The sequence below is a fragment of the Scylla paramamosain genome, chromosome 7 (assembly GCF_035594125.1).
Source record: "Scylla paramamosain isolate STU-SP2022 chromosome 7, ASM3559412v1, whole genome shotgun sequence".
In the NCBI taxonomy this organism is placed as follows: domain Eukaryota; kingdom Metazoa; phylum Arthropoda; class Malacostraca; order Decapoda; family Portunidae; genus Scylla; species Scylla paramamosain.
This window is the reverse complement of record NC_087157.1, coordinates 10,512,240-10,531,261: the sequence shown is the minus strand read 5'-3', so window position 1 is coordinate 10,531,261 and position 19,022 is coordinate 10,512,240. Positions and strand designations below refer to the sequence as shown.

Below are 19,022 nucleotides of genomic sequence, written 5' to 3'. Positions count from 1 at the left end.
TACCATTAGTACTGAACTTACTTTCCGTGGTAGCCACAGCTACTTGAGTGGGTGGATAGGGTAGCAGAGACTTGTGGCTGACTGTATTGCCCAAGAAATTGCCTGGTATTGTGAAGAAATGGGAAAATCTAGTATTGAGTTAAATGAGGTATGTGAAATATATAGCAGTTGTTAGAGAGAAAGTATACAACATTTTCATTAAGGTTGAGAATATGACAATTGATTACAGAAGAGGGGTAAATTTAAGAAATTTATGTAGTGGAAAAAACATGGTTGTTTGGGTTTGCTAATGTACCTTTGATAAGGTTTTTTTTTCATTAAATATCTACTTCTTTATGAAGTAGATAAATGGAATAAGTGACAAATGAGTAATTGATGATCTTTATACTTGTTATTTGTTACAAGTAAGAAACCTGTGAAGTTATATGAAATTAACTGAGTATATTTTTCTCAGTTATTCCTTTCACATTTGGTAAATAGATACATGTGGTTTATGAGAGACTCAGTACATCTGAATCAGAAAAACTGGAGCATATTTTATATTTGACCATTTAGACTACACAATGTCTGGAATAGTTCACCATATTCCTAACATGGGGCAGGTGTGGTTCTCAGTACATTTACTCTAGTGAGCTTGATTTACCTCATGATGAGCCTGTGGAAGATGTAACAAAGACTGATGAGCATGTAGGCAGTGTGATCAAGCATAACAGTCCCAAGAAAACTTAAGTTATGATGCATTGATCTGATACACTCATATTGGCTATCCTTCTGTAAAGGGGATGTCAGCATGGTGTGTAGATACTTAAGACTAAATCATATGGAATATTTGCAAAATAATGTTCATGTCATTAAAGCATCAGGAGTCCCCTCCCTCCCTTACATTGGCATAAAAGAAATTTTAATGATTTACAGCATTTCCCTCCCTCCTTCCCTGAACTAATAATCTCTTGTATATAGAAGTAGAGACCCTTAGAATGTTTTTCCTGTTGCAAGAGCATTGGAGAAACTGATGCTTACAAATTTATGTGCAATGCTTTCCATGCTATATCTAAAGATGTTCTACTGGAATGCAATAAAAGGCCTTTTTGCAAGTAGTGAATTGCTGATTTTTAAAAAGAAAACTAGTGATTTTGGAGCACTGCAGTTACTTGCTTCAAAAAAATAATTTTTAAATGTAAAATGTTTAAATTCTGTGAATGCTATTATATGGATAGACTCATGTGTTCTGAGAGTTTTCTCACTAACATGCTTTGGTTGCTGTTAGCTGCACTCATTTTGTTTGTATGATGGGCTTAATTGTTGCTTCTTGTGAATGCCCAGTTCTGGATAAGCATATGAGTAGAAGGTGGCTGGAGGCAAATAGGGGAGTGGAGTTTAGGGTTTTAGGCCAATTCAGTGGATGTACAGCACAATCATTGAGGAATTATATATTGACTAATTTCTCTGCATAAAGTTTGTCCTGTTATTTCTTACTATTTCATTTTTTAATATGTATATTTCTATATACTTGCTATGAATTACTAACTGTACAGTTCTCTAAATTCAATTTCAAATGTTTGAAACTTATTGATGAGGCTCTTTTTTACAGTAAATTTCTTCCATTTGAAGATTATTATCTATACCGTACTTTAAAGGAAGGAATGGGACTTTTTTCTTTTAAGAAGGAAGAAAGTTTTATATATATATATATATATATATATATATATATATATATATATATATATATATATATATATATATATATATACACACACACACACACACACACACACACACACACACACACACACACACACACACACAGAGTTGTCGTTTGTTATAACAGACTATTGATTTTATAGTGGGTCTCTTATTTCATAAGTTTGGTATGAGGCAAAAGAAATCTACAGGATGAAAACAATTAGAAATTGTCATCACTGTGAACATGCTGTTAGGTGGAGACTCCTAAGTTCCAGCATTTGTCCTGCTGATGATTTAAAGTTATAGAGGCTAATTGCTTGGCTGTTACTTCATTTACAGTGTCCTTATTAGGATCCCTGAGAATTGTTGGTTTTACCAGACACACATTCCCCACTCAGCTCAATTTAGGTTTGGTTCCTCAGATTCTGGCTAAGGCTTTGTCCACACTGTTGAGCTTTACTCAGCAAATTTTACCTTTTTGTGTACTAAGCCTGGTGTATGTATTTATGCTACTGTTCAGACAACTTTGGTTGGATAGTGAGATCCTGGCTTTGACTGAAGCAGGAGCTGTGGAGTGGTGCAAGTCGTTGTGGATTGGAAAACCTGGAAGAAGAAAGTTGCGCTCCTTTATAACATCTCACAAGTTGTTGTCAGTACAACTCTTTTAACTTTAGAGTTAATTCTCTGGAACACTGTTCCTTTGACATGTCTTCTGATTGAGAGTAGAAAATGAGAACTGCTAGTTTGTGGGTTCTACTGAGAAATGTAAGTCCGTGCATCTGGCAGCACCTTTATGCCATACCCAATGCTTAGCTTTGGTACAGAACAGGCAAAGACTCGATAAATCGTTAAACTTTAGGGAAAACCTGTATGAATCTTTGCTTGATGTTTCTCCATTTCTGATGTCACTGAGCAAAGTTTGTCAAGCAAAGCTTGACCATATGGATGGGTTCTAAAAAACCTTAAAATTCATTTCCACAGAATGATTCCATTGACACCAAATGAAAAAAAAAGAAAAAGATGCTGTGACACACCTTACAGAAAGAATCAGTTGATATGGCTGTTGTGACAAGTGAAATGAGAACTATTTAGTGATTCTGATGGTGGAGTATGGAAATTGTATTAAATTCAACAATGCCTCTAGTAGTGCCAGAAATTAACACTGATAAAGCTGATCTTAGGCTCTTCACCCCAACAGAATCACTCGTTCATGCAGCATCTGAATAATTCTGTCATAACCTTTCAGTTCTTACCCATCCCAGTCTTAAAGTGTACTAAAATGTTGCTCAGTTTTGAAATGTACTTGACAGCAAAGGTTTTGTGCGAGTCTAAGTGAGCCAGATTGTTTTGTATCTTGTGAAATATTTTATTGTGATGTCATTGCCATACTCCTGAGGAATTTTCAAGGAAGTCATCATATTAGGTGGATGATAGACCTAATTATTATGAAGAAGGAAAGAGAGAGAGAGAGAGAGAGCCTTAACAAAATAATTATTGTCCATGTTCTTTCTTACTGACCTTCAATAAAACATGTATGACACCTTGACTCCCCCTCAGTGATTATTATCAGTATTCACAAGCCAAAAAATAAAACTAATTTGACATTTCATGATAAAGTTATAGTAAATAGCATATTAAATCATGAACTTTATCGAATAGATTAATACATTAGAAAGTAATTGTAGCATTGTGTAATCTCTTATTCAACTTAGAACTTTATTTGATTTGTTACCAGAACTGTGCATTGTTTTGTGGTCTGCTATAATATAGGATTACTGCATGTATCCATAAGAAGGCACCATAAGCATAGACACAGTGGTTGCAAGGAGGGAAACTGTTGGATGTCAGAAAAGGAGTTGGAATAAAAGTTGTAAAGGGAAGGATTGAATAGGAATCTTTCAGTGCTCTCGAGGATGTGGATGGAACAGGTCATAAAGTCATGTGGATGATGAGGGTAGGAAGTTTGCATTCTTGGATTTCATCATGATGAGGTAGAAATTAAATGTGGTGGAATAACATGAATTTTTGAATAGAGTTGCAAAGTAAGTGAGAATGGTGAACAGTTTACATGCAGAAGGGTGAATGTGAAAAAAATTAAGATAGGAAAACTGGAGTGCTTTCGGTAAAAAAATAATGTGTGCCTAGTTGAAGTTTATTTAAGAAGAATTTTTTTAGCATATTAATTATCAGAAAGTTGAAGGTAAGGGACTGATAGAGGTGAAAGTAACCCTTTGTAAATATATCAAAATATAATCACATATTCTTAATTGTAAGTGTTCAAGTAACGTAACCAGATAAACATTTCACTAAAAATTAGGCATCTCAGCACTGCATGAGACAAATATTGGTTGAGACAAATATTATAGAATTTTTAGAATACTAGGAAATATTGTTGAACAATAATGCATACATAGTTTTTGAGGTTTTTCTTGAATCATTTAGGTGTTTATCTGCATTTTCATAAATAGTGTTGATGCTTTGTTTCCACAATCATTCCATTGTGGAGACATCACCCTTATATATATATATATATATATATATATATATATATATATATATATATATATATATATATATATATATATATATATATATATATATATATATATATATATATATATATATATATATATATATATATATATATATATATATATATATATATATATATATATATATATATATATATATATATATATATATATATATATATATATATATATATATATATATATATATATATATATATATATATATATATATATATATATATATATATATGGACACACACACACACACACACAGTGGAACCTCAGTTACCAAATGCATCCCTTTCCAAACAAATCAATTTTCATTCCATTCCATTGTGGAGACATCACCCTTATATATATATATATATATATATATATATATATATATATATATATATATATATATATATATATATATATATATATATATATATATATATATATATATATATATATATATATATATATATATACACACACAGTTGAACCTCGGTTACCAAATGCCTCCCTTTCCAAACAAATCAGTTTTTGAACAAAATTTTGAACTCAATTGCTTCAGTTCCCATACCAAAATTTGGTTCTCAGACAAAAGTTACTTGATTTCAAATACTAAAAGACATAGCAAAAGCTGCCATTTATTACTAATTAATATTAATTAATTTATAGTTTCTAAAAATATTTCCTTGGTTTTTATATATTTGAAGGAGAAACATATTTTATATATTTGGAGGGGAGACACATTGGGTTAGACAGTAATTCAGTCTTCGGAATAAGATCAACATGATCCTGTTGAAGAGCCTCATTGTAAACAGACTGGGTTCAACTGGGTCAGAAGTAATCCCAAGTCACCTGTGGCTCTCTCGATTACCCACACCACCATCACTACTGCACAACTGCATTTTCCCAATAGCTTTTCCCAGCAACATTATGTCTAAGTGTTATGATCACCTTAATTTTGACAGTAAGTGGGTTGTTTCTCTCTGCGTCAATCTGTAAGGTTTCCCTCACTAGATCAATGACAAAGAGAATACCTGTACTGTCTAAGCAATATCTTCTGATGAGTTCTGAGTCACTATGTTCATTCTGGATAAATAATTTCTGAGCTGGAAATGATGCTGAGTGGCCATCTTAGCAGTGGGAGTGACTGTCATAAGCTGCTAAGACAGGGTGGACAAGTGTCTTGGAATGGATTAATCCATTTTACATTAATTCCTATGAGAAAAATAGTTTAGGTTTCCAAACATTTTTGATTTCAAATGGCATTCAGGGACAGATTAAGTTTGAGAACCAAGGTTCCACTGTGTATATATATATATATATATATATATATATATATATATATATATATATATATATATATATATATATATATATATATATATATATATATATATATAATGTGATCAGAAAGTTCCTAGGCTATACCTGATAAAAGTAGACAATGTACATTGTGCAATAATGCACTGCTCACAGTGGTTCTCTTGTGATTGGAATGTTTCTTGAAAGTCTTGTTTCTGATGCATATAAAACTCCGTTTGTGATTAGCTCTATATCTCCATCTTGTCAAAACTTTTGTCTTCAACCCATTTTAGGACAAGTCACAGAGCCAAATCTATGAATAGGAAAGATAGGAAGTAGCAATCATGTAACTGAAAACTGTGTTTCCAATGCATAGTGAGCAAGCATGTCATGGTGGGATCAAGCAGCTGGCCACAAACTTGACAGCAACATTGCATGTTTATATCAGAAGTGAGGATTGCATGAATTTTTCCAACATGATGATGATGATGATAGTAATTTCATTGATAGTTGCTCCATGATTGAATAAGACTTTACTATTTTGGGGCTGAGGTGTTGGGTTATGTTTAGTGTCATCCTAACTTCTTGTCATCCTTCAGTGATGTCTGAATCTCTTGAAGCTCATATATCGTAGGCACCTCATTCAGATCCATATTTCATTGCTGTAGGCCTACTAGGACATTTTTAAGATTTCTAACAAAAAAAATTTCATGTTTGTTCTCTGTCCAACTTTGAGATGTACAGTGACATCAGAAGGAAGCCTAGTATTTTTTTATTTTATTTATTTTTTATTTATTTATTTTTGTATTTTTTAGTAAGCACAACACAAATCACAATGATGACTGAGATGTCATTAGTCATTCTGACAAGCTAAAATTACTGTTTGCTCCTGTTGCATGCACATGACAGTCATTCACTGTTTCTTTTGTCCATGGACAGTCTGAGCATTTTGATCATATCTCTTGGATCTGCATTGTCCAAATTATTCAGGTTTTATGAAGACACCTGTCTGTTACTTTCAGGTTGGGATATAAGGAAAAAATAGCTTGTCAATTTGTGTACCTCACTCCACTTGAAGTCTGCTTGTCTTGAGCTATGAACTTGAATTCTTGCATTGAAAGCCGAATTAAATTTGAAGCCATGCTTGCCACCTGCAATTGTTTGTTAGATGTCTTATAAAGGTGCATTGCATCAGAGTCTTTTGGTAGTGAGATGCCACACTTAAAAACCAGTCCTTTCTGTTAGATGAAAGAGATATATGGTTCAACTTTTGCTAAACATATGTCAACAGTTTGTTAGGTGATCCCAGCAAACCTCAGGAATACTAAATTTCAGTTGTTATTATCTTGTGTTGTGCCACCATATCTAAAATACTGGCAACAGTTAACATCCACTATGCTCTGCTGAGACTAGCAACAGTTGTGAATTACCTACAGAACTGAGATGACATGTATTTGGTAGGTTGCCATCACATGTGTTGATGACCACTGTTTGAACCAGTAAATGGTACCATTGTTATTCTAAAGTTTGTAGTGGATGGTGTCTGCTACACAGAAAATGACAACAGGCTCCAGTTACCTTGTACACATCTGGTGTATGGTGTCATCATTCACATGGAGAACTGGCAGCAGAAATTAATATCTGAATTGACACTTGTCACTCCACTTACATAATATTCATATTCCATAGGGATATAGTCATATAAATTGCCAAGACCTTTGAATAAATTAAATTTGCTGAGTAATTTATCACAGAAATGCATCTTTCTGAACTATAGTTCATGCTAAAATAATATTTTGTAGTGTATGTGTAACTGATATTCACATTCATTTATGGATAATTGTTCTTTTAATTATGCAAAAAGTGTTTGTACGTGTATGTGCACATGTCTTATTGTATTTGTGATTGTTGTTTTCGTGACAATCATAATTCATTGTTGTCATCATCATCATTATCACCACCACAATTGTCACCATCATCATTATCATCATCATCATCATCATCATCATCATCATCATCATCATCATCATCATCATCATTGTTATCATCATCATCATCATCATCATCATCATCATCATCATCATCATACATCTTTTCACAACATAGGCATAGGCACCACTGACAAGAACCATCAGAAAACAGGATCATTGCCACCAGATAAACCAGAAAATATTTGCACTGCTACCACTTCTGCCAACATCTTATTTTCTATCATTAATATTCATTTGTTCTCAGATATGATTTACTTTCCTTGTATGTGTCAGGTGGCACCCAGAAAGGAGAAAAGTGAAATATTAAAAACTACTAGAATAGTGAATTAGAGAAAAGATTTTTTTATTTTGTTGATAGACTTAAAAGTAAGAATGGAATTCCCATTGCCTTTATTAGTTACATCGTGTATATTTGTTGATTTATTTACATTAATTATACTTAGGGTATTAATTTGTATCAGCATAATTTTTTATTTATATATATATATATAGAGAGAGAGAGAGAGAGAGAGAGAGAGAGAGAGAGAGAGAGAGAGAGAGAGAGAGAGAGAGAGAGAGAATGACTGCAGATCATGTCAATTCTGAGAAGTTGAGGCAAACCATACCTCACTTTTATCTCAGTTTACATCCAGAGCATTGAGTTATACTTCATATGAAAGCTTTGGAAATTCTGAGTATAGTTTCCATGTGTAGAAACAGCATAATACATATGAAAAGACAAAGTGAGTGAGTAAATAAAAAAAAAAAACATGTATGTGATAATTAGTGAAGATTTCACCATGACTATTTATAACAACACTATCTCTCTTATTCATTGACTTAGTAATGATCAGCTTGTATAGAGAACTTTAGAGTTAATGACAAGTTTACATAAATAAATAACATATATAGCTCTACTGAGTGTGTGTGTGTGTGTGTGTGTGTGTGTGTGTGTGTGTGTGTGTGTGTGTGTGTGTGTGTGTGTGTACCACTGACCTGATGCGATATCACTGATACAGCTAGGAAGGTTTTATCAATGTAAATACTGACCTATGCTAACCAATCCCTTCTTTTTTGTCATTTCCCTTATACAATGAGGGATACAATGTCTTAATGATAGTGATAGCAATATAGAAAAGAGAGAGAGAGAGAGAGAGAGAGAGAGAGAGAGAGAGAGAGAGAGAGAGAGGTGAATGTGTTCCATAGATCATCAAATTTCCATAATTGGGGAGATAGCAAATCTTTACAAGTTATTTGGAGTAAAAATTTGAGAAACTGCCATAGATCGGAAAGACGTGGGATGAGGAGGAGGGTGTAGACATGGAAGGAAGACAAATATGGGGGAGAGGATGACAAGGAAGGCACCAGAGAGGGGAGAACTTTTGGGGAGGATATATATATATATATATATATATATATATATATATATATATATATATATATATATATATATATATGTGTGTGTGTGTGTGTGTGTGTGTGTGTGTGTGTGTGTGTGTGTGTGTGTGTGTGTGTGTGTGTGTGGTGAAGGAGAGAGACCAGAGAGGGGGGAACTTTTGGCTGGGAATGTAGGCTTGACCAATCAGAATTCTTCACTCTGGATAGAGGGTAGGGCATGGTGTTCCTGATTTATGTGATTGAATGGTGGGTGGAGCAAGAGAACCTCAAGAACAATATATGGGATTTCCTAGTAGAGCCAACACAACAGAACATGGGATCACTCAGCAACTATTAAAATTAAATGTAACTATGATGCTGATGTAGATTTCACCACATAACTCATTGCCACTTTGTGATGCTGACATTACAGTCATCAGAATGAAGAGGTTAAGATAACAGTTTCCTTGAACAGATATCTGTTTTAGGACAAATTTTTCCAATACCTCTGAGCAGTAAATTCTATCAAAAAAAAAAAAAAAAAAAAAAAAGCTAAAAGTCACCGTCTTGTAAAACATCTTGATATACTGCTTGTGTTTTGTGATGAGTATAAAAAACTTTCTCAGGTGATGTTTACAAGGATTCCTCAACAAAGAGATGATTTGCATTGGCTGTTGAAAATTTCTGAAATCAGAGGCTGGGCTGTACCTACAAAGAATTAGTATTTTGATCCACTTACACTTAATTATTGTCCAGTAGCACTTAGCTGAGCAGGGTTCTTAAGTACTACTTTCAGAAATGCTGAGCACTTGCTCAGCGAAGTATTCTTGGGAGAACTTAAGTGCTGGATACCAGTATGAAAAGAAGTGGAGAGAAAAACATAGGGCTATAAAAATGAAAGAAATACTACTGAAAGCACACAGAAAGTTAATTTGAACATATTAACATTGTAAAGGAAAGGAATTACAAATTTTAGAAATAAGAAATAGATCAAAATTTGCAATTAGAAACAATAATTTTTTCTGGCTTGTACCTTAACAGTTTGTTTACATTCGTCAGCTATCTTAGCAGGCAGCACAGAAGCACTTGTAATTTTTCCAAAGGTCTAGTTGCCTTGCTCCTCAATTTGGATAAGGAACAAAAAGAAATAATTAAAGGAAAATTTGGGCCAAACTTAACAGTGCAAAACAAGAGAAGGGCATGGGCAGAGGTAGCCATTGTTCTCAATTCAGCCTTCCCCCTGGTTTGAAGGTCACAGTAGCAAATGATTAAGAAGTGGCAAAACCTTTGTAAGGGCAAACAAGGCCTTGCAACAAGGAAAAGGAACCAGTGCCAGACAGATAGAATTTATTTCCTTGTTCATTGGGACGTTAAACACCCCTGATACGCTTTTTTTTTTTTTTTTTTTTTTTTTTTTTTTTTTTTGTTCCTAATATGTGCACTTTGTATGGTTCCCACCACTCCAGGGAAGCCACCAATTGCCATGAAGTCAGCTTGTTTTCACTGAGTGTCACCTAGATTGGTTAGGAATTTTGTAAATCTCACAAAGGTTGGTGTTACAAGGCCATCCAAAGTCTGCCCTACCACTTTACTAATGGCCTGCTGGGATAAGCCAAGGTCATTGCCACTGCAGAGCTGCATTTTCCCAGTAGTCAAATACTGCAGTATTGCAGCCTTGTTCCTGTTCGTCTTGGGTGTGATGGCATCTCTCATAATATTGCACACTAGCAATATCCCTTCATGATCCAGTCTGTGCCTTTTTACAAGTTCGGTGTCTTCATACACATTTAAAATGTCTTTTCTAGGCCTTTAAAAATCATTGGTCTGTCTGCTCTCTCCTTGTTGTGGTGCTTCCATCTTGATTGCAAATACTTAAGTGTTGGAAAAGTGAGTTGAGACACCTCATCCATAACACTTAACTTCTTTGTCTGCAAAGTGTACTTAGGCAGAATAAGTGTTTTGGAAGCATTCTCCCAATACTTAAGTGTAAGATTTGAAAATTTTGACTGCTAAGTCTACTTAACAATACTAAGTGTTCTTCATAGGTACGGCCCCAGAACACAACATGTTCAATATGTTTTCTTACTTTTCAACAACATTAAAGAATGTCTTGCTACCAAGATTGATTTTCAGTGACTGGAGTATTTTTACCATATTTTGTATGTCATCTCTAGTTATGGCTGGGCTTCTCACGACAGTCACAAGACAGTTTGGTGCTTTATATGGTTTCTCTCACACAAACTTCTCATCCTTAATTCTATATAGAAAATATATCATTATTTTATTCTTCGAACCCATTTACTACCCCACAAGTGTAGGATAACATCTTAGGCAAGCCAAAAGAAACTCTGTGTAAGAAAGAAAAGATACAGTAAGTGTGGCAAGCCATGAGAATTTTATGAAATGTCAAGAACAACAATGGTATCTTTACTCATTTTCATTTTCATTCATTTCCTGTCTCCATAATTTGTCATGTTTCATTATTTTTATAATCATTTATATTGTTTAATTTTTCACCATGATGGGAAATTTGCTGCTTTACATGGATAATACAGAATGAAGTTTTGATGTTTTATTTGGAAAGTTAAGTTTGAGGAGGAAATTTTAAGGGCAGTCTTAAATGTAGAATACATTGAGCATTAATGGAATTATAGAAAAGATATTGCAGAATTAAGGATAAATAGTTGATTGGATGTGAATTATATGAAACTTGTATTGGAAAGATGTTTTGATATTAGGCATGGGTGACTTTACACTCTAAGTGAAAAAGAGCACAAAAATTAATGCAATGATTATAGAAAAACAAGTTTTTTAAGCATCTTAATAGGATGTCTTAGATATATGTTAAATCTGAATTTTAGGGTTGGATGAAAATAACAGCTGTGAACATGTTTACCTACCATTCATACATGTAGTTAGTTACTTGTGGGCAAACAGTGTAATGGAACTTCAAGTGAATACTTTCAGCATTGCCAGTGAGAATAAATAAAAAAAAATAGGCATTTTGTGCATGCATGAGGTTAGTAAATATCAACTAACCAGGAAAATGAGGTCTGCATCTCTACCAGTTTTTTACAGCATCATGTTTTCCAGACGCTTGGTTAGTGGGCTTGAGTAAAGAGATTTTGGCTTATGTGTGAACACATACAGAGAGGGAATGTGGTAGTGTGGGGCTGCTTGTTGCATATCAATGCATGCATAAAGGAGTCAGATTTAGGACCACTGCAGCGTTACCATGATTTGGGTGAAGATGTGTGCAGTTGTGAGATTGGAATATAGTGAGATTACATCTGACCATTTGGAAGTATTTGTGCTAAGTGAGGTTGCTGCAAACTCTTTGTGTTTAGCAAGCGTAAAGGTTTTATAGGTAATGCAGTAATTGTAAAAATAGAGATCTGTTGAACATTTGGCCACTGATATGGCTACTTATTTCTGCCTCCCTACTTGCCTATTTACTATGCTTTATGTGATAGACCATAGCGGGTGGGGCAAGGTATTGAGGATATGGCATTTTTTTTTAAAGATAATCAACAAAAAAAAAAAAAAAGGTTGAAAGATATTGGATATAAGACTAGTTGGCATTGCTATATGAAAAAGTTACTTCTTTTTCTGGTTATTGTCACTTGAGGATCAGTACAAATATTGCTTCATGGCAGCAATGTTATTTACTCAGTTTGAGTGAAGCAACAGTAATGAATGCTCACTATATTTTGTTTTAAAACATTTGAACTTACATTTTCATCAGTGCTTTGTTCAGATTTTTTTTGTATTTTAAGTTATGCAGCCTCATAATTCTTTCCCTTTACACATCATTGATAGGTACATACTGTTTTAGTTCATCTTTGCTATACATTTTATCCTTTTTCACAGTTGAATTCTTTAAAACTATTGTTAATAGAAACAGGTCTGAACTGCATGATTATGAATAGCATCTTCATGGCAGTGATTTCATTCACTATAAGGTTGTAATTAGTTGACTGTTTGACATGCTCAGTTTCTGTGATGCTATGTGCAGTTTCACGAGATGAATAAGTACTGAAGAAATTATTAGTGTAACAAATTTAGGGGATGAGGAAGAGGAAATGGAATCATTGAGTTAAAAGTAGTTAGTGAACCTCAACAAGCAGTCAGCCACTTTTAATGCTTAACATGATTTGTAAAGCATATAACAAGGTTAATGAAGTTGTGGTTTGTGATGAAGTAAAGTGAAGCAATCTAATAACATGATGAGAGGTGATCCAGTTGGTGTTGTGGGTGATGTAGATGTTGGGCTGGTGTTGACCTGTGCATTAGAGGTAGATGCATGTACTATTACTGGTGTCATCAGTGATAGCAGTATACTCATGCCATCCTATTGTTGAACTACTAGGCTCTTCATTTTTTTCTCATTTGTTGTAATTGGTGGCTTCTCTAGGGAAGTTTATTGCTGTTGGGGAAGGAAGGAATTTCATTGTTGCTATGTACACCACCATCACCACCCATTGACTAAGTTTTTAGACTTAGGCAATATTCTTCCATCACCATGTGCATCTAACCCTTTATCTTGGTAACCATCACTTGGGATCTTAATGGTTAAATTTTGAGAATTGGTATTGACATTTGAGATTTATAAATGCCATTGTACATCTCATCATGACATTTCATCCTTTCCATACACCACACCAGGCAGATGTGCCACCTCACCATGTACATACAGCTTCTTATTTAGCCTTGTGCCACTTCATTCTATTGCCATTATTAGTAGATGCTGTAGTAAACACACTAAATTATATGGGTTGAACTGAGATTTTTGTGCTTGGAGTTTTTAAAGGGATGGTTGTAAGTTAAATTTCAATCTTTTTCTTGGTGACTGTGTAACTATGCCATGCTTATCATTTTCAAATTATTTACAACTGTTCCTTTGGTACCTATTAATTAAGAAAATGGAAATGAAATTGCATATTGCATGTTTTACTTTATTGAAATCTTTAGTGTGATTCATTAAAAGTGCCAAAGAGTCTAATACAGTGCCACACAAATGACTACATAATATATAAAACATAAGGATGAATCTCTCTCTCTCTCTCTCTCTCTCTCTCTCTCTCTCTCTCTCTCTCTCTCTCTCTCTCTCTCTCTCTCTCTCTCTCTCTCTCTCTCTTACACCAATATTTGTATGTAAATTTAATTATTTTTTCACCTGGCAATTGATTTCTCTCTCTCTCTCTCTCTCTCTCTCTCTCTCTCTCTCTCTCTCTCTCTCTCTCTCTCTCTCTCTCTCTCTCTCTCTCTCTCTCTCTCTCTCTCTCTCTCTCTCTCTCTCTCTCTCTCTCTCTCTCTCTCTCTCTCTCTCTCTCTGTAACAACATGAATTATGCCAGTAAAAGTAAACTGTGTATTGTTTTTGACCACAGCCTTGTGGAAACCCTGGAGAGGCAAGCACCAGCAACTTTGCCACAATCAAGACTACGTCCATTGTCAGCAGGCAGCAGAAGGAACATCTCCAAGAAGACATGCATGCAGCTTTGTCTGGGTACAAACGCATGCGTCAAGAACACCAGCGGGCACTTGTCAAGGTAATTCAATTGAAGAATTCCTTTAAATTCTGAATATCAATTATAGACTTTTTCAAGTTTTTAGAGCTGTTTCAGGAAATAACAATGGAACTGCCAGTTACAAGGTTAATGTGTCTTAGTACCATGAAGTTATTGCAGTCTATTGATTATTCTTATGAATGCTTTCTCTTGTGCAAAGTTGTACTAAATAATAAAAGTATCATCATAAGAAAGAGAAGAGTATAGTATTACAGAAGGCAGTGAGTGGATGAAGCATGGGATTGGTTGATCATTTAAGTGCCATTGTGGTCATAGACACTGTGAACAGCAGAGATCCTTTATCTAACCACTACATATATGCATATGATAAATGCTTCTTGCCTTGTCTCACATCCAAACCAAATTTAAGATTTTATTGGTTTTCTCAGCTTGAAGAGAGGTGCCGTGTTGATATGGAGAATCATAAGCATGTACTGGATAAGGAATATGAAGCTCTACTCACTCAGTTCAGCAAAGAACTGGAAAAATTGCGACAAGTGAGTATGTTGTGTAATTGTTTTGTGGTTAATAATATACTGTAGTAATCTACTTCCATTCTCCAGCAATATGAGGTTCAATGAGTACTTCATACTATTTTATATATATATATATATATATATATCCTTTTTATATCTTGCTTAAATTTTGCAAACCATTTAACTTTTCAGAAGCATGAAAAAGAACAAGAAAAGAAGCGGGAAACATGTTCATTAGCTGAGAAAAACCTTCAGAAAGAGATTAATAATAGACATGCTAACGAGCATAAGCAATTCCAGTCACAGTACAAGAAACAGTACAAGGAAAACATAGAAAAATGGAAGAAAGAGCTTTCACAAGATCCTAATACTCCTAAAAAACAGAGGGAAGCTCAGCTTCAGTATGTATCATTTAAGTTTTATTGTTTTCCTTTCATGAACAGAAATGTTGCTTCATGGACAGTATGGTTCTTGAAAGTGTTACAGTGGATTATATTAGTGCAGGGAATGTTTATCATATGACTTAGATCTCTTGATTATCCAAGTTATTAATATCAATAACCTCATGTGTGCATTTTTATTAAAGGTCCCAAAAAGAATATCTAAAAGCCTCAGAGCGACAGGAAGAAGCAAAACTACTTCAGCAGCAAGATGAATATCTTCAATTAGAAATGAGGAAATTCCGTCGAAGAGGGCTACTGGCATACTACATAAAAGAGCAGTCTCTACTTAAGGAAGAACTCACCAAGAGGGAGCAGCAGTTGGAAGCAGCTCACTCAATGCTGTTGAGGCATCATCAGCAGACACAAGATTTAGAGTACAGGCAGCAAAGAGCTATACATGCTTTGAAGGAAGAACAAGTATGTTGTGTAAAAACAAATTTGCTATCTTTTATGGTTGATCATTCTTTAGTCTTATCAATGAAAATACATTGGAGATAGTTTAAGTAGGTTTTTTGAATATGAAACTATATGAGTGAATTAAGATGGAAAGTAATAGTGTATTTGATTTTTGTAGTCTTGGACCAGATATTATGAAATGTATTAGCAAGTTACAGAATCTGTGAATCACTAAAAAGTTATGTTAATTATGTTAAGTAGAGATGTGAGGTTAATCCCCACTATAGGTTATGAATGTGAGTGTTATATAATAACCACTTTTGCTGCTGTTAGAAACAAAGTCTTGCATGACCCATTCCACTCTCCACATCAGAACTAGTCAGCTGATCAGACCAAATGCAGAACTTTTCTCCTTGGCTGTGAAAGTCACACCTCTGTATATGCATTAACAAGTGCTCTCCTTTCATCCCAATCAAGTGCAACCACTCTTATGTTGGCATTATTTATATGGCATTGTAACTACTTGGTACAGGGAAGTATTGGTGTAGCATTGCTTAAAGGGATAAATTGACTTTTAAAACCTTCAAAGCAACCTCTTGCCTTCATCTTGCAAGATACATGAGGATTTATTTTTATTTTTATTTATTTATTTATTTATTTATTTATTTATTTATTTATTTTATTTCATTTTATTTATTTTTTTATTTGTTTATTTTTTTTACAAGGAAAAAAATTCTTGTAAAACATTAAATACAATATATAGAAGGATTGCTGACATTGTAGTCAGTTAAAAAGTTCTATTTAAGTATTTTTTATATTCCAGATGAACAAGCAACATCAAACCGAATTAGGTAGTCAGCATGAGTACATAAAGAGAGTGGAGAGGGATCTTCGTAAAAAGCATGCTCTCCAACAAAAACAACAACCAAAGAGCCTGAAGGTAAGATTATGAATTTTATCCTTTAATAATTGTTGCAGAATAATGACATTCTCTCTGGATTCTTATTATTATTTGTTTATTTGTTTTATTTTATAATATTTCATTTTAGCTATATAAGATATCATTTCACATAATGAAGTCTTAGAAAATCTCCTTTCAGTTTAAAGCTACATAGAAAATAGATGAAGTAAATAGGTTTCATGATAATTTTGGTATGATATATATTTTACTAATCTTGAAAACATTATCAGCATTTCCTGTGCATGTTGTGCACCAAAAATATTGCTGACATTGGTTCTTGACATTGCTAAACTGTCAATCTTATGAGTGGACAGATGTCTTCTGTTTAGGGCAGCTACTCTTTTAACTGTTGTTTTCTTGTTTGTTCATTGGTATAATTGTGCATAAGTACTATAACCTTGTGCACTTATCCAATTATTCAATCATTTAGCTGTGATAAAACTTCCTGAATGCATGCTGTTGCCAGCCAACCTGGCTATCTACCTGTATGCTTTTCCTTGATGTAATTTTGTTAGGTAATGTAATGGCATAATTTGGACAAAAGCTTATTCAAGGTATCTTAAAAATGAAAAAAAATCTGGAGCTTCCCACATTTTTTGTAGATTACTTGGATTGATTAATTGATTAATTTTAAGGCACTGCAAGATTGTTTTGGAATGAATGTAAAAAGAATAATGTTGTGAATATTCATACTGGCTGAAATTTGAAAGGGGAGCAGGAGAGAGAAGGAGGTTGAATGTTACTGAAATTATATGTCTGAGGAACATTCAAGATATAAGGAAAAAAGTGCTTACTGTTTCAAAATTACTGACATAATTGATTAAATGTGTGTCTTTGTAAATCATTTATTTTGTATGAAAGGATGTGTTGTGATGCATTTTAATTTCATGAAGAAAAGTTTATGAATAAAGTGTATTTTGATGGAGTACCTAATGTTTTAGTAGAGAAGCAGGAACGAAATACTATTAAGTGCTGGTGGTGGTTGGCTTAAGCTCACAATTCAGGTAGCAGAGAATGGTGTCCAGACAAAAGAGAAAAGGTAATTCAAGTAACAGGAAGACTTGGATAGGTTGAGTCTAAATATTCTTGTTTTTTTATGTAGCAAAAGGTTTGATACATGTATTGTTTCAGCAAAAAGAAATTGAAATACGTCGTCAGTTCCGGGAGACCATTAATATACAGCGTCAACAATATAAAGAATATAAAACTCAGATTCTTGCCAAAACACCCAAAGAAGATCAACGAGCAATTATCAAGAGGTTAAAGGACGACCAGCGTCGGAAGTTGGCCATGCTTGGAGAGCAGTATGAGCAATCCATTGCGGAGATGCTTCAGAGGCAGTCTCTTCGGTTGGATGAAAGTCAGGTAAACACTGTGGGGCTTTGTTCATGAGAAAACTAACAGCCCTTCTTTTCTCATAACCATTGTTTTGCTATGTGCACTAACCCCAAGAATGACATTGAAGTTAAGCATCCTTCTTGCTTTCTTCTACCTGTCAATGCCTCAACCTTTGATGGAGAACATTTGGTGCATGGTTGATTTTGAGTAATGCCCAAAATCTACTAGATGTCCATGGCTCCATGTCGCAGATGAATGGTGATGATGCCAAGCATGAGCTCAGCTGTGCAGAAGTCCATTTGTTGTTGTAAGATGGAGTTGATTGATTAGTGAATGGCCAAGGCCTTTATTTGTCCTTCCCCATTCTTTATACATAAACCACCATATCACTCCCTGGTTTGCTGTCTTTCATTGGCTGCATCAATTAACACATCTTCCTAACCCTGATATTTCTCACTTTATCAAACCATCTCACTCCTGTCATATCTTTAATTACCTTTGTCCACTTCCTTGACCTTTGCAGTTGACATAAAAGATGTGACCACCACCCATCACTGGTGGTGCAGCTGGCTAGGCTGGTTAGCCCTATTTATGTAGGGTGTCAAGTGTCTCTCCATATTCCATGCTGTTTGTGGAAAATAACTAAAAGGGACAAAGGTAGAGGACCCAGAACCCATCCCTTGCTGTATGTGTCTCTTTCCATGTTAGGAACAAAAGATAATTTATTTTGCTATTTTGTTACATGAGAGGTGTAAGATTGGAAGGGAGACAGACCATGAATGAGATGGATGAACAAAGTGAAGAGATTGTTAGATATAAAAGGGACATCTATAGTGTAATGATGAATTGTTGCCCATGATAGGACTGTTATAGATTCATGGCCTGTATGGCCTCTTGAACTCAACTTCATTTGGTTCAGTTAAATGGTGTTATCAGATGTGGATAGAGTTGGGGTTATTTTGAAATGGTAAAGGTAAGT

At 34.3% G+C, this 19,022-nt stretch overlaps 1 protein-coding gene across 11 annotated transcripts in view; it reads left to right on the top strand.

Moving 5' to 3' along the window:
- The window catches only part of LOC135102060 (serine/threonine-protein kinase Tao-like), a 43,656-nt gene that overhangs the window by 14,379 nt on the left and 10,255 nt on the right, over nt 1–19,022 (top strand). For 10 of the 11 annotated variants that reach the window (XM_064006730.1, XM_064006723.1, XM_064006728.1 and 7 more), the window contains 6 exons: nt 14,250–14,411; nt 14,819–14,926; nt 15,098–15,306; nt 15,492–15,765; nt 16,568–16,684; nt 17,837–18,070. In XM_064006730.1, the coding sequence (XP_063862800.1) occupies nt 14,250–14,411; nt 14,819–14,926; nt 15,098–15,306; nt 15,492–15,765; nt 16,568–16,684; nt 17,837–18,070 (1,104 nt within the window). The remainder of the gene's footprint in view (nt 1–14,249; nt 14,412–14,818; nt 14,927–15,097; nt 15,307–15,491; nt 15,766–16,567; nt 16,685–17,836; nt 18,071–19,022) is intronic. The other variant, XM_064006724.1, reaches the window with a different exon arrangement.